The sequence below is a fragment of the Condylura cristata genome, unplaced genomic scaffold (genome assembly GCF_000260355.1).
Source record: "Condylura cristata isolate star-nosed mole 26May11 unplaced genomic scaffold, ConCri1.0 scaffold00003, whole genome shotgun sequence".
Taxonomy (NCBI): domain Eukaryota; kingdom Metazoa; phylum Chordata; class Mammalia; order Eulipotyphla; family Talpidae; genus Condylura; species Condylura cristata.
In genome coordinates, this window is record NW_004567104.1 from 40,059,758 (window position 1) to 40,082,704 (window position 22,947).

The window sequence follows — 22,947 nt, forward strand, 5'->3', positions numbered from 1 at the left end:
GTGGAGCTACGGCAAGAGAGAGGGAAGGGGAAGTCGGAAGGGGCGCGAGTGAAGCCAGGGGGCGAAAACAGCCCCTGAAACGGCGAGGGGGTTGCGTGGGGCCACTTTTTTCTCCAGCTCTCCGCTCGGCCCGACTGTCTTCCTTTGGGGCCGTGTGACATTCAGGCCTGGTCTTTCTCGCGCCCTGCAGTAGCGCGCGCGCGCGTCGCCGGCCACCCCTCCCTCTCGTCCCGTCCGTCCCGTCGCGTCCCGTCGCGTCCCGTCCCCTCGGGTGTCGCTGGCCGGGTGCCTATGTGAGTCAACGGCAACGGGGACATTTTCTCACGTTGCGACCCCAGTCCCTGCTGCCCATCCCCCCCGCCCCGGGGCCGGCCGCGACTCCGGCCCCAGGATGCAGAATGTGATTAACACAGTGAAGGGAAAGGCGCTGGAAGTGGCTGAGTACCTGACCCCGGTCCTTAAGGTAAGCTGGGCCGGACTTGGCAGGGGCTGTCAGGCACATGCTCAGCTCGGCGGACCGAGGACCCGGCGCCGGACAAGTCACCATGTTTTCCGGCGGGGAGAGTTGTAGGTGGGAAGAGGGGGGCAGGATGAGACGCCAGAAAAGGTGCAACCCCCTCCCCACCCATGGGGTCGCTCGGCGGTTCTCTGGGGCTTTCCAGCGGCTGGTGGAAACTGGGGAGGCTACGCGCGCACCCCGGGACTCCACCCTCTAGAGCGCGGGGAATCTGGGGACGTTGGTTTGGTAGGTGGTCCGCAGCCAAGTCGATTTCAAAACGTGAGGAAACCCCGGGCTCGAACATTTAAAACAAATATTTTTGTTTATCTTAAAAAAAAAAAAGATATTGTTTGGTACTAAAGTAATATATGTTATCTTTTTCTTTCAAACAATAAATTCTCTTTAAATTGTTTGACATAGTTGTGACAGTCTCAACTTGTTCGATTTCAGAGGAGCAAGTAACATTTGCAATATTATCTGTCGGTACCACTGAACGCAGCAAGCAAAATCTCCCTTTCCTATAAGTTATAAAAATAGCCGAAACGAGTTAATGTGTCCTGGACGTCAGTGATGATAAGGTGCAGCTTGACCCACTTTGATAATTTTTACCCCCTTTGGCAATGGAGATTCTTTAAAGTAAAAATTGTAACACGTTAGCAATTACAACAGTGCCTGACATATTTTCAAATACAAATTTCAAGAAGTGTATTCAGGCTTTTATAATTCATGTAGAGTAACTTTTTTGTTATTGTAACTTTATTTTCCCTTTTGGAAAAGCAAAAAGTGATAATAAATAGGTTCTTGCTTATTTTTTCCTAAGCTTTAATTAAAACTTTACAAATCGTGCACAACTGAAATATCCTTGGAAATATTTAGTTCTAGTATTCAAGAAGTTACTTTGATATTCCTAGAGAACATTAAACAGTTTTACTTCTCTCTCCATAACAGGAAAATGTCCCCATATTTTGTTTTTGTTTCTAAAATTGATATTGAAGGATATTAAAGAAAGTTTATAAATAAGAATGCCAACTCTTGCTGTTTTTGCTGTACTTATGTTGAACCCTATCAAGGTTTTTTAGTCAACTCTGAATTTGAAAATAATTTTGACATTTCACTCAAGTGATTCTTTTGCATATTATGTATTTTTTTCAGAAAAGTGTACGTATGTATAAGACATTTGAATAATACACAATTGTTATAATTTTCTACATTTCTGGGGTAAGGAACTAGAGAAAAAGATCACCTTGATTAAATAGAAAACGGCTGTCTTACTAGTCAGTTTTACTTTATTGAATCCATTTTACTGTTTCACATAACTGGAAAGGAAGTGTTAACTTGACAGTGTGTATGGTATTTAACATGCTTAATTTAACAAACAAGCAAAATTACTGATCCTTTCTTTGGTGATTGGGGGAGAGGGGAGCTGCAAACTCTTGGTTTATAGAAAGAATCCTTATAATTTACTAGATGCAGGGAAACAACGAAAACACCTAAAAACCCCAGGAAAGAAATGATGCCTTCTCTCACCGTAAAAATTAAAATTCATGGAAGACTTCCACTAAATACCGAAGTCCTTATAGTGAACTTTAAGACCTTATACTTAACCTGGTTGAAGCCCCTGTTTCATTTACTATCCCAACCCTTGCTCACTTCTCTTAAGCCAGACTGACCTTTTTGTTACCTCTATTATGCACTTTCTTTCCTTGTATTTTTTGGTTTGGTTTGCATTTACCCTTTCCTGACTGGAAATGTTCTCCCCTAGACAGCCTTGTGCATGGCCTAGGCCCCTGCTCAATATTCACCTATCAGTGAAGTCTGTTTTCTGACCAGCCTACTTTTCATAGCCATTTTCTCTCCACCCCCTCCTGTTTTTGTTTTTTTTTTTCTTCAGATCATTTTTTCTTCATGGTATTCTTTACAATTTGGCTCCCCCCCCCCTTGTTTAAATTTATGAGGTCCAGGATGAATTAGATCTATGCATACATATCTATATTCCCATTACCTCAGGTAGCGTCTAGTACTTAGTAGTTGTTTGCTGAATAGTTGTTGAATAAATGATGTTCATAAATTGTCATCTTTGTAGATTAGTACAAAAATCTTACATGAAGGTTAAAATACTATAAAAATTAGTAAATATGACCCTTTCTTTAAAGGAGAGGCTATTGTAGCAATGACTTGATGAGACTAATGGGAAAATATTGATATATGTTTTCTAGATTTGGTTTCCAATAGTATGCAGTTTATATAAGATGTTACCTCAATTGTAATATATTTTACCTGTAAGACTTTTTTATTGTTTCATGAAACAATAATGAACAAAGTAATTGTGAGGCTTAATGTTTACATAAAATTATGAATATTTTTTCCAAAGAGCTTTGCTGTATTATAGCATTAATTTAACTATAATGCATTATTTTCATGTCATTTTCATCATTTGTCTTGTATGTTCTATGAGGTCAGATACCAGTGATACATTCTTTCTGTAGGTGTTCCATTGTCTAGAAGAGTGCCAGGCAAATAATTGCCCCACAGACATTTTTAATTTGAAGTGGAAGTATAACCCTTACTCTTATTGCTCTCTTTAGGAATCAAAGTTTAAGGAAACAGGTGTTATCACTCCAGAAGAGGTGAGTGTTGAAGATACTCTCAAGAAAATATTTTGAACTTTAATCTTGATTGAGTAAAATTAGATTGTTTGCTGTGTTTTAGCAATATTATAGGGATTTTTTACTTCTTGTGTAATAGATGTAACTTCCCTTTCATCTTTCCACTTCTCATATTTCTCTCTGGTTCCTCTTTATTTAGAAATGAGGGTGGGAGAAGGAATGGAACAGATTTCTAACCCTTCATATTTGTATTAAACTGCAATGTGCAGTAGAAGCTGCTGTCTGCCATGTCTTGCCTCTGCCTACACTGACCATAAGTTTTCATGGTTATCTATTTTAAATTTCACTTATTGCTTGTGTATTTCATTTTGCGTAGTAGCATATATTAACATGAATTTCTCGCCATTCTTTTCTTTTCCTACTAACCAAGTAATGTTGAATATGCTTTATGATGAAACCAGTGTCTATTTTATAGGATAGTTATGTTTTATTGAACTTTAAACATGGAGTAATGTTTTGAGGAATCATTTTACTTATCCAGCAAATCTGTATAATAAAAAAGGTCACCAAATGTATACAATAAAAAGGTTCTTTTTCAGTGGTTTGTTATCCTTAAAGAAATAAATACTGGTCTGAAAACCCTTTTAGGTTCCAACTATGAATATAGTAGCCTCGTACTTATTTTTGGCCTAATAAATAGCAAGGAATTATTTGGCAAAGAAATAAAGAAATGCTGTATTAAAAGCATCACTCATTTACAATAAAATTTTATTTAACTGTTTTTTTAAAAAACATTTCATAATGAGCTTGTAGTAAGATCTGACTGTTGCTATAAATTTCAGTATCTCAAGCCAGAGAATGAATACTTTTCTATTCTCAATTATCATAAAATCTCTCTAGATCTAAATTCTTGGGTATTCTAAGAACAGTGCTAAATGGATTTTTTTAAGTCTACAATTGTCTATTTTTAGTGAAGACACATGATAGTATGGGAAGAATGCAGGGGAATTATCTTCTGGATATATTTCTCTATAATCTCTTGTTCTGATTCAGGCGAATCAATTAACTTGCTAGGGACAGACTTTGTTTCCTCACCTATATAAATGAGGAATTCTGGCTAGGCAATCTTCAAAGGAGTCATTCTACCTGAGAGATTATGGCTTTAATACATACCAAACAAAGGTGTAATGTAGACAAGACTTTGAAATGAAGTAGCTGAAATCAGCCACAGAGATAAAAGTATGCGTTCTTCATGCACTATCTCCTTGGTGTTACCGTGACTAATTGGTAAATAGAGTTGGAGATTAGAGTCTGTGGTCATTAGATAGAATTAAGCAAACTCTTTTAAAACAGATGCTAATCATGGAATGAATGCTTGTTATACTTAATTGTATCATTAAGTGGTTTGTGAATTTTCCTTTAAAAACAAAAAAGCAGGGCAAAACTAGTTCAGCTGTGTACCAACCACATAATGTTGGATTGGGATAGAGCACAATTACAGGATTGGGTAAGATTAGATTGAATCTAGAAGAGGAAAATGAGAAGGCATAATTTACTTTGAATAAATGCTAAGTTGATCTGTTCATTTGTTTTCTCTTACTGTGTCTGGATTCTGACTGGCAGAAGTCTTTTTGTTCCCCCATTGAGAGGTGTGTAACTACTATGTTTGAAAGAGGGACAGGCATATCTATTATATTATTAAATGACTTAGAATAATGTGTGTGTGCCTTGATTAAGAAGAGTACTAGTAATGGAGGGTAGCTTGAGATAGTTGTTCACCAAAATGTTAATATTGATTCCATCTTATTGGAGTATTCAGTATTACATAATTAATCACTAAGAGAAAGCTGTATGCAGTATTGGGAATTCAGAAATTTGAGTCTTTGTCTTACATTCGATTTCATTTGAGGATATGAAATGTATTAATGAGGGCAGATGTGCACATGTACTAATGATCAGCAAGTCTGTTTTTTTAAAAAATAGTTTTCTTTTCCTACCAGTGTTTTTTTCTTTTCTTTTCTTTTAATAGATGCTACTAGAAGTGCCATGGACTAAATTATTAGTTTTGTAATCTCAAGGCAATATTATTAAAATAGGTTTTAAAATTCTTTGTTTTGCATGCATTTTGCTAAATTAACACTCTTGGTAATGTTAGATTCAGTCCTGATGATCGCAGTTAATCGTAGCAGCTAGTTGTCACAAACCAAAATACATCGTGGAGTGAGAATATTGTTTTTTTTTTTTGAGGGGGGAAGGTTGTCTTTACCAGTTTAAATACTAAAAAAAAAAATTAATTGAAATTGGGCCCTCCCTGGTGGCATAGCAGGTTAAAGCACAGCACAAAGAAGCTTAGGCCACTTCTGCATGAGTTCAATCCCCGCCTGCCCCAGAGATGACCACATGGCCGGCAGACCTCTCCTAATCCGCCCGCTGCTCCCCTCAGCAGTACTTCGTCCATCTACCTGTTCTGCTCCCCACTCTGTCTCTGATGCATCCTCTCAACCTCCACATCTCTGGCCTGTACCCCAGTTCCATATGAATAAATAAATAAATCTTAAAAAAAAATTAATTGAAATTAAAAAACAGTACTGTGTAAAGTTTTCCTTGGGAATATACTGTTAAATCTTACCATGGTGATACATCCTCTTGAAGTTATTCTCATAAATTATAAGAAAGTAAGTATCAAAATTAACAGACAACTCTATAAACAAGGGACATTCTGCAGATGGCAAGAGGGGAGTAGGATCAAAACAGGAGTGGGAAGAGTATAGGAACTCTGGTGATGGTACATGGTGAACTGGTGGTGGGAACTTCATGGGGAGTACACTGAGATGAAAAAGCACACATTGTGCAAAAATGAAAAATGATGTTTAAAAAATATATATCATAATTTTTTTAAAGTTTCTCAACACAGTTTTACTCTCAGAATAGTATTATACATGTGCATTTCTCAGACATTAAAAGTGAAAGAGAATACAGTTTTTTTGCTGTTACAAACTCACAAATTACATTTTAATCTATTCTGGAATAGAAAGTGATTAGGAAAGTATGTGCACATGTTACTTGAGTTGGGTCATTACAGTTATGCTTAACAGACTTTAATTTTCTATTCTCAAAAATAAGTATAATTTCACTAAGGTCATTTCATGTTCATGTATAATGGTAATTCTCAAAAAGATTAGTTCTACCTGAATCTGTTTTTTCTTTCTGTAGAAAAGCATTTTTTCCTGTGTTCAGCCTGACCAGAAAGTGTAAGGTTTTTTAGAAGATTCAATTTCTTAATTATCTTGGTGTTTTCCAAATCAGTTCAAAAGCTAATTTTCCCCCTTTGTTTGGACAGTGTTTCTCTTTTTTCTTAAGGATTTATATAAAAGTATAAGAAAGCTTTTGGGCCCTCCCTGGTGGCACAGCAGGTTAAATTACAGCACTGAGAAGCTAAAAGCCACTTCAGTATGAGTTCAATCCCTGCCCTGGAGGTGACCCACGTGGCTCGTCAGACCTCTCTTCACCCTCCCACTGCTCCATTCAGCAGTGTACTTTGTCTGTCGGCCTCTTCTGCACCCCACTCTCTCTGGTGAATCCTCTCACTGCCCTTGCACCTCTAGCCTGTACCCCAGTTCTGTATGCATAAATAGATCAGTCTTAAAAAAAAAATCTTTCAAAATTGTCTCTTATGTAAATAGAAAAAAAGAGGAAGGAGAAATGTGTATTATGATGTAATAGTTATTTTTACATTCTAAACCTGTTTAATAATTTTTCAAAGACTTTCATTGAACTTTTTATCAGTGAGAATCTCTCTTGTTTATCCATAAAATAGTTTTTCACATTTTAAATTCTGTGTGTTACCTTTATTCCTTTCATCGCTCTTTTTGACTTTTTAATCCAGTGATAAAAATTGATTTAAAAAATATCTCACAATTTTTCTTCCAAAATTATTTTTATGGGTATTAAAATTTTTATAATTTTAATAAAAACCAAACAAATCTTTAAGCTTGTAGAATAATTTTGGTGTTATCCTTATTTTAACTGTTTATTGGGTATCGAGGTTACAAAGAAGAAGTATTTTTTGCTGCCTTATATTCAGTGATGTTCACTTTTTCTTTTTCCTTTTTTTCATATTCCTTCGAAAACTGCATAGTTTGTGGCAGCTGGAGATCACTTAGTCCACCACTGCCCAACATGGCAATGGTAAGTAAATGTGAATTAAGAATAAAAAATATTTAGTAAATGACAAGACTTCCTAATTATGGCAGTTTGCAAAACAGTTTTATGCATGGAAATTAGAATGACCACTTTAATGTTTTTCTAGCAGAATTTTCTTCTTTAGCAGTGCCTCATTGACAAAGTAAAATAAAGAAAAATATGAGCATTATACCTATTTTGTTTTACTCTTTTAGCACAAAAGATGGATATTTTTGAGATAAGTATCTTTACTTCCTTTACTAGTCTTTCTTTATATTGTCTAGGTTTCTCTTGTGATCTTTAAAAAATAGTGTTCAAGTGTTTGATTTGATCATTTGATCAGCTCATTTTTTTCAAGTTAAAAATTTTAGTGAATATTTTTATAGCATAAATGCAGAAACTCTGCAGCTTCTTGTGTTCTTTAACTATAAGATCTATTATGTTTCAAAAATTGCTTCCTTTTTGGAATTATTTCAAAATTTAAGAGATTCTTAATGTTGATGAAAGTTTTAATTGGAAGTATGCCTGTGATAGTTTTATGGAATTCTTATTTCCTTCATGAGCTTTTAATTATAAAATTTAGGCATTAACATGTATTTTAAGTATTCTTAATAATAGAATGTTTTAAAACAAGTTTACTTCAAGTGCTTATGGTGAGACCGCATTGACAATAACTGAAAAATTAACTCCAGTACTGGGAGAACTATTTTAATTAGGCTCAAATTGTTTGGAAGGAATTATCATCTTGTTTGGATGAAATGATTCAATTTGTTATATCCTTTTTATCCCCCTCAATGACACTTGTCAATTACATTTGTAAGACACATTTATTTCTGGGGTAGGTGCTTTGTAATTAAGGAGGTTCTAATTGAATGTTTTCCTAAATCTCTAAGGAACTTAAATAAGCTGTTTTAAACCAGAGTTAGAACCCATTCTTCTGTTGCCTATTTTATTGTCCTTATTTTTTGTAGATAACCCATATCCAAAATTGTTTTTATTGCTTTTTATCAATAGCTCTTTATCTTTTATAGCATTGTTTCCTATATACTAAGAAAGACAAAATGTCAGATTCATTTACTTTTATGTCCTGGTTTTTTTTAACAAGTATCTTTCATATTTTAAATTGAGTCAATAATGATAGAAGCCTTCTGATTTAATGGACAGTTAACTTGTTTTTCTCTTTCCTAAACTGTCAAGCTTTATCAAGATTCTTTCCTATAATTTATATATATATTTCATGTTAAGTAAACGTATAAAATTTTAAATAATAATCATTTTTTAAAGAGAACTAATTTAGGATTTTCTTCAGTGTGATAACACATTTTCCTTACACTTCTTTGTCAGAGCCCTTAACTGCCCAATTAGTTTAGTGATATGATTTGTATTACTGTTTTAGAGGTTTTTATTTATGCACAGTATCTTCTTTCAGCACATGGTGGTTTATAGTTCCATTTTATGAATTGTGATGATTAAAATGGCATGTTCATGTCATAATTTTTTGTAGCTTAGAATTCAGTAATTGCTGACATTTCTGACTCAAAAGAGGGGCCCAAGAAACAACTTCCTTTTGAGTCATACTATCTCCATGCTGTTTTTCATGTCTACAGGAATATCTTCTTTTGGAACTTAAGTAATTGCAATGACATTATTGAATTTGATACTTGGGAATTGGTCTAAAGGAGCCTAGATAGCTACTAAATAATATTAACTCATTTCCTGGCTGTATTTTGTGCTTAAATCTATTGTTTGGATAATTGAAGCTGAGAAGGCAACAGAACTCCAAATTTATGTATATAGCTTTGTGAAAAACACCACATGCCACCCAGCTTTGGCCAGTTGTAAGTGATCTACAGAAGAATCTTTGAACAAATTAAAGAGATATTCTAGAATACCTCCAAAATATAAGAAATGTTATAGCTGGTTCTGAGTCAGAGGGAATAGTATTTAAGAGTGGGGACTTGATTTGATCCTTGTTCTTCCACCTTCTAGTTTGACCGTGGACAAACTGAAATCTTTAAGTTTACATTTATCTATAAATGAGGATATTGAGTTCTAAGGAATAAATGAAATTAATGCATGTTAACATTCTAAGTCCAACACTTAATAAGCACTAACTATTTTTGTTTGTTTTTGATCAATCTCAAGATTATCCTTGTGTTTCACATCATCATTTTCTCTTAATGTGGTAGCAACACTACCTACTTTGACAACTACCTACTTTCTTATATAATGTTTCCCACCTATCTTTCTGCCTCTTCTTGATCTCAAGATGATCATTACCTTCAGATTAAAATCTGAATGAAATTATACTTACTAAAGAACAGCATTTTCTTTTTTAGTTGCTAGCATGTTAGTTGGTTAATGGTTCTGTATTATTCTGCCCTTCTTGTTTAATATATAATCCTAATTCCCTTAGTTCTGTCAATAGCTCGTGTGCATTTCACCTCACATTGCTGTGTTTTTCAATGCTCTGACATTAACATCTTTTAATAGCATCCATCTCATATGAATCCTAAGACAATTTTCTCAGGGCTATGGATTTTTATGTATTTTTGAAATTTACATGTTTTGTGATTTCTGTCTTTGCCTTTTAAAATTTAAATTTTTGTGCTTTGGTGCTCTTCACTCAAGGGCTACAGGGGAAGAATTGAAAGTAAAGGCATACCTACCAACAGGCAAACAATTTTTGGTCACCAAAAATGGTAAGAATTGTGTTTTATATTTTGTAAATTTTACAGTTATATTTGAAAACAAAAAAGCCTTAGCACTTATTGATCTTAATTTGAGCTGAAAACTGTGTACAGCTTCTCTCAGACAAATTTACATACTTTAATACATTTTCTGTTGCTAGAGCCCCTGTTTGGACTCTTACTTTTAACCTCAAAGGTCTAGTTTTAAATTACAGGGGAAAATAATCTTAAGTAGAATTAGACTTTCGGTGCTTGATTTTAATCTTCTTTAAATATAAATTTTCATGGGAAATGGATACTACTACTTTTGAAATATAAAAGTTGAAACCAAAGGATTTATTAAGCATTGTATTAGTGAAAGATTACTAATAGGTACAAAATATGTTTTAAAACTGATTATCTTATTTAGGAAGTTAATTTGAAAATACCACCAAAAGGTAGTTCTAGTCCCTGTGTTATCACATAAAAGTACATTGATTTTTATTCTCATTTACCCTTTATAGGAAAGAGAAACTAGATGCCAAACATCAGGTTTTTTTCCCTTCCTATAGTGTATTTTTTCATTGGTATTGATCATTTATATAGTTAAACTGTGTGTATAATAATATCTGTTAATGGATACATTTACTATATGAAAAATTTGGTAACAATGTTACATAAAAGATAATTTAGCATTTTAGTGAATTACTAGTTTATCCATTGAGAATAAATGCCACTTACATATAAATTCACTCATATGGCAAGTTACTTCAGTAATTCAAGCTAAAGACCAATTCTACCTTCACTGAGAATGACAGGTGGTATCTCCATGTTCTGAAAGTAAATCATTAAGCCTATACCTTAACCTAACGTTGAAAGTTATCTCTGGTTTCAGCCTACTGTTCTTCATAGGTCATCAGAGTAAAGAATACTTAAAAATAAAAACAACTGCCAGTAAAGCCTTTCTACTTATCTTCTGACAAAGTTATTTGGGAAAGATAAATGTAATCAGGTATATGCCTATAGGCTGGATGTAGTTCTTTAATCAGTCTATTTCATTAGAAGTAAAATGTAATACTCACTTAATATTTGGTGGTAGAAATACTATATTTTATGTAATAAATGGCTTTCAAATTGATCTATAGGAAGTAGATTATGTGCTACTAACTATATTTGTCTTTTTTTAAAAAATAGTACCATGCTATAAACGGTGCAAACAAATGGAATATTCAGATGAATTGGAAGCTATCATTGAAGAAGATGATGGTGACGGGGGATGGGTAGATACTTATCATAACACAGGTAAGAGGTAAATATATGTAGAGAGAAAACACAATTTTGTCCCAGTAGACTTTTACTTGAAAAGTAAGAGAAAATTGGAAAAGAAGAAAAAATTTCCTTGGAATACCCCAGTTCTTAAAGTACTGTTAATTTAGTAACAATTTCAGAATATCTGTTTTTTGTTTTTTTTTGTCTTGAAGAATAAAAGAAAGCCAATAAGAAATTCTAAGAGTGAACAATACTTTGTTTTAGAATCCCTTATTTACATATTCCATTGCTCGATAATGAACTGAAGGGTAGACCCATACCATCCTCATATTTATGTTACTTAGCTGGCATTTAAGATTCTTTAATATTTATTTGCTGAATGACTATTAAGTGGTTCAATGAAGGTAGATTCATTGTTAAATCATGAAGGTAGAGATTCATTGTTAAATCCCCAGCATCTATCACAGTATCTATAGAAATTATTTAATAAATTTTTGTTAAAAGAATCGACTAAGGCTTTCATAAGTGTATGTTTGCTGAATTCTTTGGAGTTCTGATTATCATTTTTATTCCAAGTCCTGAAAGCTTATTTGCCACAGTTTTTATGTTAACTGTGTATATGAATATTGCTATGTTTTGTATAATTTATTACCAGTTTTTAGCTTTGAAGAAAATGTGTTCTGATTTTAAATCTGGGATACTTACAAGTTTTTCTTAAGCCCTAGAGAATAGCAGATATGTCAAAATAGTGTAGAGCAGGACTTCTCAACCTTAGTACTACTACTATTTGGACTGAATTATTCTTTGTGATAGCATTCAATGCATTTGTACTTTGAAGAATGACTAACAGTATCTTTTGGTTCTAGCCATGGTAACATTCTCCCAGTTATAACACCAAAAATGCCTCCCAACATTCCCATATATTCTGCGAGGCACAGAATTACTGCCCTCAGCCAAACCCACCCTAATAGGCAGAAGACTGAGTAATCTGCATGGGAAAAAGTGCCTAGTTAGAACAGTTTCTCCTCTGTTTTAAAAAAAAAGAAAAAAAAAAAAAGGCATTGCCATCTATTTCCTTATAGTAATATAGGTGCACTTCTTGATTTGAGACTCTTGTTTCTTAGTGAGCTTCGTGTTAAGTCAAAACCCACAGAAAATAGCAAATAGAACAATTTTTTAAAATTCAAAAATACTCCATGAATCTTTTCCTCTATTGAGTAGTATTACTAAACTTTGGTGTCTTGTTCTCTCTCCCCCCCCACCCTCCCATCATTCCAAGATCTTGAAACTGCTCTGGTTAGTTTTCCCATGACTGCAAGATATGGGCAACAAATCTGTAGGCAAGTGTCTATTAACTGACTAAAGTCATAGATCATAGCATTGTTTTCCTGTTGCCAAGTTAGTTACTTGTTATAATCCCAAATCCAGGTGGATGTTTACACATGTCTTCATCACAGTGCAGGTTGACAAAATCTATTAGAGAAATCCAGCAACTAAAATACTCCATTGATTGGGAACAACACATCCCTTTCATATGTAGAAACATAAAATTATATTGTGGTTACTTTGATATACATAGTAAATTTTAACTAATATGTGAGAGATACCTCTAGAATTTTAGATTTAAACTATATCCTGATTTCATTAAAGCATTTCTTCAAATTGCTGATTCACAAGGCTGAGTGCCTGGTTCCTTTGCGTCATTCTTCTTTTCTTTCAGATTTCTTTCAATTCTGTTGCTCCTATTAGTTATGGTTCTTTAGAAAAACAAATCAGTAGAACATGTGTGTCTGTACCTAAATAGATGTGTAGGTATTGGTTAGAAATGGGTTTAACTTAAGGAATTGATACATAAAAGTGGAAGCTAGCAATTCTGAAATCTATAGGGTGGGCTAGCCAACAGGTCAAAGAGCTAGAGAAGGACTGATTCTTTATTTCAAGTTTAAAGGCAGTTTGGAGACAGAAATCCTTTCTCTTCAGGAGCTATCTCAGCTCCGTGTCATCCTCTTAAGTTTTTCAGCTGTTTATGAGGCTTGTCCACATGTAGAGTAGTCTAATTTACTCCAAATCTACTGATTTAAATGTTAATACAGCAAGATCTACATGTTGTTTGATCAAGCCTAGCTAAGAAGACATAAAACAACCATCACAACCCTTGGGACCCAGTCATTTGAGCTTTCTTTTTCTTCATCAGTATCTTACTTTTAGAGGAGTCTGGTTTAATGCAATAATAGAATTACTTGCATAATTATATTTTAACAGACTGATAAAATCTGTTTTCTTTGTTCCTGTGTACTAGATTCAATCAATTGTTTTGTAATACAAGTTCAATATAGTTACTTGAATTTTACTGTTATGAAATAGTCATATCTACAATATAGTAGTTTCTAGAAAAACTAAAATAAAAGCTTCATGGTAGAGCTGTACTATGCTTCCCATTTGCAAAGTGAGTCATCTTTGATTTGGATAAGTGAACAGATGGATCAATTTCATATTAACAAAGGAGCAAAGCATATTTTATACTTAGGGATTATTTTAAGTATTTCTCATCATTGTTGAGCTATCTGATGGAGAACACTCACATATTTTGAATTAGAAATATTATTTAGCTAGTTTGTGGTGATGCCATCTCCTTAATATCACTTTCATTAAGGTAGTTGTTAAGTGAAGTGCAGTGAACAAAGCATTGAGCATTGTCAGCACATGTAGACGTGAATCCCATTTTCTTCACTTTCAGTCTCAAACTTAGTTATTTTACTTCTCTAAAGATAAATTATTACCCTACCTCATAAGATAGTATTTATGAGGATGAAGTAAGATGTGGAGACTATAAAACAGAAAGTCCTAAATAGATGTAGTGTGGTATTATTACCTTTGGATGTCTTGGATTTCTGAAACAAATAGCATATTAAAATAATACCTTGTTGCAAAATATGATGCAAGTTTAAATAAAATGTAAATATGCATCTTAGAGTTTGTTAATCATTCATTTTCTAAGACAGCATCTGTATTTTGATGAGACTCATCCAAGGAAAATAAATGAGCAGTAATCATTGAGGAATGATAGATTAGCATACTTTATGATAAAATAGTAATTGGTATGTTTTGGTTTATTTTTTATTTTGAACATTACCTTTGGAATTGTTCATTCCTATGAGAGTTCATTCGAAAAAATGCTGCTAATTAACAATGATTCCTCATTTCAGAGAATTTAGATATTTTATGTTTTTATATTTCTTGAATCAGGTAAATGGGGGATATTCACAGCTTTTATTTTCTGCTTCATTTTAAACAGGTGTTGCAGGAATAACTGATGCAGTTAAGGACATTACACTAGAGAGCAAGGTACTGGCCAATGTAATTTATATATTTATAAATATGTCCCTTTCTTCTCCTTTAAACTATGTGTGCAACTTAACATAAATCTAAGCTGATTTTCTAATACTAGTGAATTTTCTGGGAAATATTGTTTTATATTTTTCAGTTACAGCACTTAGCATGTCATTTTTATGATACCACCTTGCAGGTTTGTCATCTCCACTCAAATAGGAGTTTCTTGAGGATAAGAACTGTCATATTCTTATTTCACTGTGGTTAGTCTGTTGGTACATGGGTGTTCAGTATTTAATTACATTTAAATAACTTTAAATGTAATTAATTTCAAAGGACAGTATAAAACTCCAAGATTGCTCCACATTATGTGAGGAGGAGGAAGAGGAAGAGGAAGGAGAAGCTGCAGATATGGAAGGTATTTCTGTTATAAATTTGTTTTAAACACACTTGAATATTGACTTTGGAATATTTATAATTCATTTGGATTAAAAATTCTACTCCATTGAGTTGTAGTTCTTAACATTTAATAGCCCAGAGAGATTTTTGTTTAGTTATGATTTAAATTTGATTGTGCAGGCCTGATCTTGAAATACATCCACTTCACCCAGAGGATAGCCTTGACACTTACTGGATTAATGTTTGTCTTAAATCTTTAATGTTGGATGTAAGCTATAAGATACAGATTCTTAAGCTAACTTTTAAAAAGAGCCTCAAAGCAGAATAAAGTTTTGTTAATCTCTTGGAATTTCAGTGAGAGTATTGTCCTTATTTCTATAGTAAACTTGCATTTTTAAAACAAATCTAAATGAGTTGTTTGAAACCAGAATGTTCACAACAACCTCATATACCATCTCTGTGCTTAAAGACTTCATGTTTAAACCTCCAATTCAGAACTCTTGAACTCTTTATCTACTTGTTTAGTTTCATTTCCTCCTTGACAACTTGTAAGATGCCAGAATTATCTTCTTGAACAAATGCTTTCTGGAATGTTTTTTACAGTTGTCTAAGCTAGGGTAGTAGGTAGAAAGAATCGAATTAGTAAAACTGTTTTTTGAGTATATGACCGCCTTTTAGTATATTTGATAGCATTTCCCTTGGATAAGGTTAAAGAAAAAATTCTCTTAGAATTAAAGAAAGCATAATTTTTATTTATTATTTTACAAAATATCTATTAAGGGGACCCTCCCTGGTGGCGCAGTGGGTTAAAGCACAGCACAAAGAAGCTTAAGCCATTTCCGCATAAATTCAATCCCCGCCTGCCCCGGAGGAGATCCACCTGGCACGGCAGACCTCTCCTGACCCGCCCGCTGCTCCCCTCAGCAGTGTACTTCGTCGATCTGCCTGTTCTGAGCCCCACTCTGTCTCTGGTGAATTCTCTCACTCTCCGCGTCTCTGGCCTGTACCCCAGTTCTGTACGAATAAATAAATAAAATAAAAAAAAATATCTATTAAGGAATATAGTATGTATCAGATACTGATTTTGGGGCTAGAGATAAAGCAGTAGACATGACCTCATTCAGCTTTTATTAGGGGAATTAAATAGAATACAATACATGAGCAAAATATTTACTGTATTAGATGGTTATAAGTAGTAGGGAGAAAAACAAAGGTGGGAAAACAGAGGGATCTTGGGCAGGGTCGATGTTGTCACTTTTAAATGGGTTAATCCAGAAAAAGCTCATTTTAAACCTGCATTTTGAGTAGGGCCTAGAAAGAAAGAGGTAGCAAACCACTTGGATATATGAGAAAGGATGTAAAGACTGTGAGGTGTTTTATATAAATTACTGCAAGGGGGCTCCTGTGTCCAGAGAGGAATGAGGGGAAAGTAATAAGATGTGGAGAGAAAGAGGTAAGGTTATCAGAGAGACAACCTGAGGAGCAGATCATGTAAGGTCCTGACTTCAACTCAGAGATAAGATGCCATTAGTGCTTGTAGGTAGAGGAGTGACATAGAATGAGATTTAATTTATTGTAATTGGCAGCATCGTTGAGAAAAGACTGAAAGGGGGTGAAGTACAGCAATTAGGAGACTATTTTGATAATGTAGGCCAGAAATGATGATGCCATAAGTTCAAATGATTAACACTGGAAGTGATATGAAGCATTAGCTGTCTGTATATACTTTGAGGGTAATGCCAAAAGGATTTGCTGTTAGTTTGGATATGGCAGAGAAGTCACATGTGATTCCAAGCTTTTGATCTGGAAAGGTGCTGTTAGCGATAATTATAGGACTGAGTAGGGGCATCAGGAGCTTTGTTTTGGATACTTTGTTTGTAATTTCCATTAGTGGTTTGTTGGATCCATAAGTAAATAATTAGATGTCCAAGCCTGTAGTCAGGGAGTGTATTATGGAAGCCATTAGCATGTAAATCCACTGAGATGAAATTAAGGAAGTGAGTATGGTTAGGGAGGAGACAAGATTCAAAAACTCAGCCTTCGGCTGCCAAGTTAAGGGGGGAAATCATTGATGTGTTGAAGAGGAACCAGAATAGGAGACAGTTAAGAAGAAACTAGATGTGGAAGGAAAATGAAAAGTATCTTAAAAGCTGAAGAATGAAATTGTTCAAAGGAAGAGGAAATAGATGCTAGCGTGTCAGATATCCCTAAGAGGTCAATTAAGATAAAAAGTGGCTATTTGCTGGCCCTCCCTGGTAGTGCAGCAGGTTAAAGCACTGCACTGAGAAGCTAAAGCCACTTCCGCATGAGTTCGATTCCCGCCTGCCCCGGAGGTGACCGCATGGCATGGCAGACCGCTCCTGACCTGCCCACTGCTCCCCTCAGCAGTGTACTTCGTAGATCTGCCGTTCTGCTCCCCACTCTGTCTCTGGTGAAGCCTCTCACTGCCCTGAGACTCTGGCCTATATCCCAGTTCTGTATGTACAAATAAATAAATCTTAAAAAAAAAAAAAAAGTGGCTATTTGACACTAGATTCAGCAAAGTGGAAGTGATAACATTAATAATAAACACATTTTATACAGTCACATAAATATCCTACATGTATACATGATAGAGTCACCGATATTGTTCCAACTTGTATTACTAATAGATTGTGGTACACAACAGGCCCATGACTTGCTGACTGTCTCTGGTTCTATCAGGTACAGCATCTACTATTTTGAAAGTATAGAATCAGCTCACTCATATCTGTTGTCTTATCTTCATTAAAAAGCCAGGCAAAAACCACTTTTTGAGTGATATCATCAAGTAATATATAATTTGGTTTGGAAAATTATCTTGAATTTGATCTTCTTCTGTTGCTTTTTCTAACAGAATATGAAGAAAGTGGACTATTGGAAACAGATGAGGTTTGTCGATTGAATTTTCCTTTTAATGAATAAATTTAGGGATTAGTGTTCTTATTAATAATGTCTTGATCTTGCACATAAATTTTTATTTGTGGGTTTCCAAATTGTTATTTGTGGGATTATAGTACATAACATTTTAGCTTTGAGATTTAAGTTTTGGTTTTTGAAAAAAGAATAAAATACAGGGTAGGAAAAATCGATGTTCTAAAATGTCACATTTATATTGATTTTAATGGTTGTAAACTTTTCTCCATTTTTTTCAGGCTACCCTTGACACAAGGAAGATAGTAGAATCTTGTAAAGCTAAAACTGATGCTGGAGGTGAAGATGCTATTTTGCAAACCAGAACTTACGACCTTTACATCACTTACGATAAATATTACCAGACACCACGACTTTGGTTGTTTGGCTATGATGAGGTAAAGATAAAGAAAAATATGTTTTAAATAAATACTTTAAATTATTGGCTTGACTACTTTTCTTTATTAACTCCATGGGTAACTATTGTAGTCTTGATTTTTAGGCATCATATATTTTACAATTTAACGATTCTTACAATTTAATTGATTCTTATTTGGAAGCGGCTGTGAATTATTCAATATAACCATACTAAAAATTAAGCAGAAATAATTTTACATATATTTACTCCTTGGCCTCTGAACTTACCCCTTCAGAATGAAAAGGAAATTGAACTTGATTTGATGTGTTAGATTTTGTTCAGCATTATACTTATTGGAGGTCACAAAGTTTTTAGTGTGTAGACTTTTTTCTCCCTTCTCTTTCTAGAATAAAAGAATTCTCAAATTTCTCAACAATATGGTAATCCTAAATAAGCTGGAATTCTAAATTGCAAGTGACTGTGAGGATAAATTCAACCTTTGAAGTTTAGACCAAAAATTTGTAAATAGTCATTTCATAGCATCTTTTAATGGTTTCAGCAACGGCAGCCTTTAACAGTTGAGCACATGTATGAAGACATCAGTCAGGATCATGTGAAGAAAACAGTGACCATTGAAAACCATCCTCATCTCCCACCACCTCCTATGTGTTCAGTTCACCCATGCAGGTCTGTGAGTATGTCCATATATATTCTCCATGGACCTATTACTTGGGAATCTATTAATATGCCACCCTAAAGACAAATTTTAATAATAAGCAAATAAAATTCTCTTTTGTCTTCCTTAGACGTGTACTTGTGCTTAAATAAATGGTGGAAATAACCTAATTAAAAGTATTCTGTATGTGTGTTTAGTTATAGTCTCTCTGATTTTGCTTCCACTTTTAGTTCTAACATTAGTTTGGAAGATCCTTCTTAGATTAAAAAGTAGCCATCATTTAGACATGGTTTGCTCTGTTAGTTTACCTTTTTTTGAATGAATGTAATTAACTTTGTGCTTTTCCTGGAATACCCTATATTTCCCCTCTAACTGGTTAGGGGAAGATGGATGTATAGAGTTTCAAGTCTTTTTTATTAATACTGCACAATCAAATCAAGGACATTTTATAATTTTGGATTTTCTTTGTAGTGGTTTTTATTTTCACAGAGCCAAGTAAGTCAGTCTCTTTTATAGGCATGTCTTACTCAGAATCTTCCTTGAAAAAAGAAAATATTACGTGTAATTTCTTAGGCTTAGTTATTGCTAATGGGTAACTTTTACAAGTCACTGAATAGCTGATAATATTTTTCTGGTGAAAACTGATACCCATTGACTAAAATGCAACATTCTAGTTTTTAAGTAGATTCATTAACAGTTTTTTGTCTTTTGTGGTCTCTTTATTATATAACTTTATCCCATAGAAAACTTATTTCATTTTTCCAGCTTATGTCAAGAACTGTCAATATTGCTGCCTGAACAGTAATTCAGGACCCATTAGTTTTAGATTTTGAATTAACTGATCTAAAAGGTTTTAATTTAAGAATTTTTATGTTCCTTTTCTGGTTAGATGTTTCAGGATGTTGGTGCTTACCAAATGTCTCTCCAAGGTAGAAATTTTGCTCACTCAGAGAAAAGACATAAATAATTTAACTGGTAATGTTAAATATTTAATAACCTTATGCAAAGACAGAAAAACTGGAGGCCTATAAACTAAGATCTCAGGGATATTTTAGACCTTGTCATGAACCATACCACACCCAGATTATACATAACTTCAGTTCCTTGGTACGAATACAATTACTGTATCTGCCTCTGTCACAGGCTTTATTTTTAACAATTAAAAGAACCTATTTAAGGTATTTATGAAAAATTGTGCATTTCTTTGTATATTACCATATTCTCAGTTTATATGCCCAGGCAATTATTTTGATATCATTCTTTTCCATAGCAAAGGAGAAACTCAGTTGTCTATGAGAAAGAGATTTGTGGATCAGACACAAATTCCAGTTTTTTTTAATAAAAAGCCAAAAATAATTCTAAATAAATTTAAATTTTATAGTAAAATTAGGACAAGGAAAAAATTATGTGATCTTGCTGATCAATTAGCTCATTTAAAATCCAGTTTTTGATTATTCTCTGCTAAATATTTAAGCATTCAGCATCACAGCATTATAAATTTTATGAATTATAAAAACTGTTTTTTGACCAGCTAATATCATGGAGTTTTTAAAAGTGCCACAAAACAAAATGCTGCTTTTCTTACTTTGATCTAATTTATCTATACTACTCTAATATTTGTTCTTTTACTTTTAGGCATGCTGAGGTGATGAAAAAAATCATTGAGACTGTTGCAGAAGGAGGAGGAGAGCTTGGTGTTCATATGTATCCTTTCCTGTATTGACAGATTGACTCCTAGGATCACTTTAGTAGGGTAGAGCATGGGAGTTTAGTACAGTCTTACTGGCACAGTAACTATATCTTATTTTTACCTCCTCATATCTGAAAATCTTCGTGGAAGCTTTAAACTAATGTGGGAACATTAGAAAGTAATACTTTGCTTGGTTCAGTTGATCAGCACCTATACCTGTATATACCAGGTAGTCCTATCTTGTTCCAGAGCCACAGCTTGCCAGATGTTTTTGTTTGTTGCAGAGGCACTGGGTAAGTGTGTGAGTATCAGACCATTAACTCTCAGTGAATTTAATGTGTTGATGAAAGATGAGTAATCTGCCAGTTTAGAGGATAACCCAATGGGAATTTTTTCTTTAAGTATAGTTCCAGTTAAGCATGATTACTGAAATGTACTTTCCCATCAAGTAAGAGAAAAGTTAGGTCGTGTCATTTTGAGGTCTCTGAAACAAAGAATTTAACAAATGGGTTAACTTACAAAGTAAAGCACATGAATTGTTTTTCAGATATTCTTGAAAAACAATATTTTTATTTTACTCCAGATAAGAGCACATACTTATATTTTCTTTCGGTTTTCCTACTCATTTCTCTGGGGTAGACAAGACATAAATTAGATTAACTTGCTGTATCTTGATGCACAGAGGCATCAAAAGGACCCTTAGTCAACGAGGTAGGTGACAATACCTTGAATTATTTTGGTGGTACATAATACTAAACTTCTTAGTTTATGTCATTCAGTGTCAGATGTAAACTGAAGGGTCACCACTGTCTTGGAACCGTAGATTACCAAAGAATTGCTAATAAAGTGGTCCCTGACAGGAACTTTGGACTGCTTTAATAAGGAAACAAACAAGAACTTTCAATCCAAACAGATTTTTCTGCTGAAATCCTATTAAGTGTAATTTAAATGTTCATATTAGAAACTATGTAGCAATTTGGAAAATTTTTACATTTATAGTTCATATTGAGTCATCCACTTACCCAATAAATGTGAAGCTCAGTGTTTCCAAGTGCAATGAACATAGAAAGAAAATCAAGATTTCTGTATAGACAGTCTACTGTAGTACTAGATGGCATACACATATAACCCAGACTCAGTCCTTTAGGAGGGTTTGCACATATGATTTCTTTTTTCTTTAGTACTTTATGCTGCCTCATTTCCTAACTTACTGTAGCAACCCTAGAAGCAGTAAAAGGACTATTTGCCAGTCATTTAAACATGAACACCTGTGCCTGTTTTTATGTAAAAATAATTGGACTTATATGAGTTCTATACTCAAATAGTAAATCATCAAGGAGCCTCATCTTGAATAAAAATTGCACGAGTGATTTTATTTCATATATTTGGTTTAAAATTTTGTTTTATATTTTTTCTTGAGAATTTATTTCTGAAAAAATGAATACTTAGAAATGTTAGCTAAGTCATAAAACTGTTCTGCTTATTTATTTGCCTTAACTGAAGACCTCTAGGTATCTTTTAATTTTCTTGAAATTTGTACAAGCTGTCATTCCAACAATAGAATATGACTACACAAGACATTTCACAATGTAATGAAGAGCATAGAATCTATTCTAAATATTGGTTCTGATTTTTGAAGACCCATAGACGTGATGATTGACCATATTCACCAATATGTACAATTCCTCTAATAAAAGGACTTATATGCTTCTGCATTAAATAAACAAAGTTCCACTATCAGCCTTGTTTAATAAAAATAAGTGTGAAGTGACTGTTCTTCTTGCTTATCAAAAAGCGACATTATTTTTCCTAAATAACTCCTAAAGAAGTATCTCATATAGAATGTTATTTTAGATGATACTTATGAAGAAGATATTAAATCTGATGGTGTGAGAATGACAGATACTTCATGCTAGACTTACCTTCCCTATACCTCTTTGCTCCTTTTATTTTCCCTTTCACCTCAAGTCTACTATCTGCTAGTAATTGTGAAGCACTTACAGTGACAGGAAATATGCTACTGATATATATTAGTTGTTTCCTGATGGTTTTATTAAGTTGATACCAACAGCATTATTTTTCTTAATGTTTAGGGAATATCTCCCAGATTGTGATTGCCTGATAGACTAAAAGGATCCCTTTGTTGTATCACCTCTCTATCGATTCATAGGTCTGAGAGTAGGAATTCAGAGAGGCTAAGAGTGTTCTACACTGGGAATCACAAAGGCAAGGAGTAGAGCATAGGCTCTTTGACTCATTCTCTCCATACCCAGTTCCTATTGCTTTTTTCCATCCTGTATATATAATGGAGTAATTAACCCTGCCTCTAAAAAGCTTA

General features: G+C 33.9%; 1 protein-coding gene across 1 annotated transcript; it reads left to right on the forward strand.

Moving 5' to 3' along the window:
• The first annotated feature begins 2 nt into the window (after positions 1-2).
• ATG3 (autophagy related 3) lies at positions 3-22,377 on the forward strand. Its single transcript, XM_004675218.2, has 12 exons — positions 3-463; positions 3,085-3,126; positions 7,244-7,293; positions 9,919-9,989; positions 11,151-11,258; positions 14,521-14,570; positions 14,892-14,973; positions 17,830-17,864; positions 18,128-18,283; positions 18,803-18,930; positions 20,555-20,623; positions 22,121-22,377. Exons 1-12 carry the CDS (start codon positions 392-394, stop codon positions 22,200-22,202), a joined length of 945 nt encoding a protein of 314 aa, XP_004675275.1. The 5' UTR covers positions 3-391; the 3' UTR covers positions 22,203-22,377.
• The last annotated feature ends 570 nt before the right edge of the window (positions 22,378-22,947 follow it).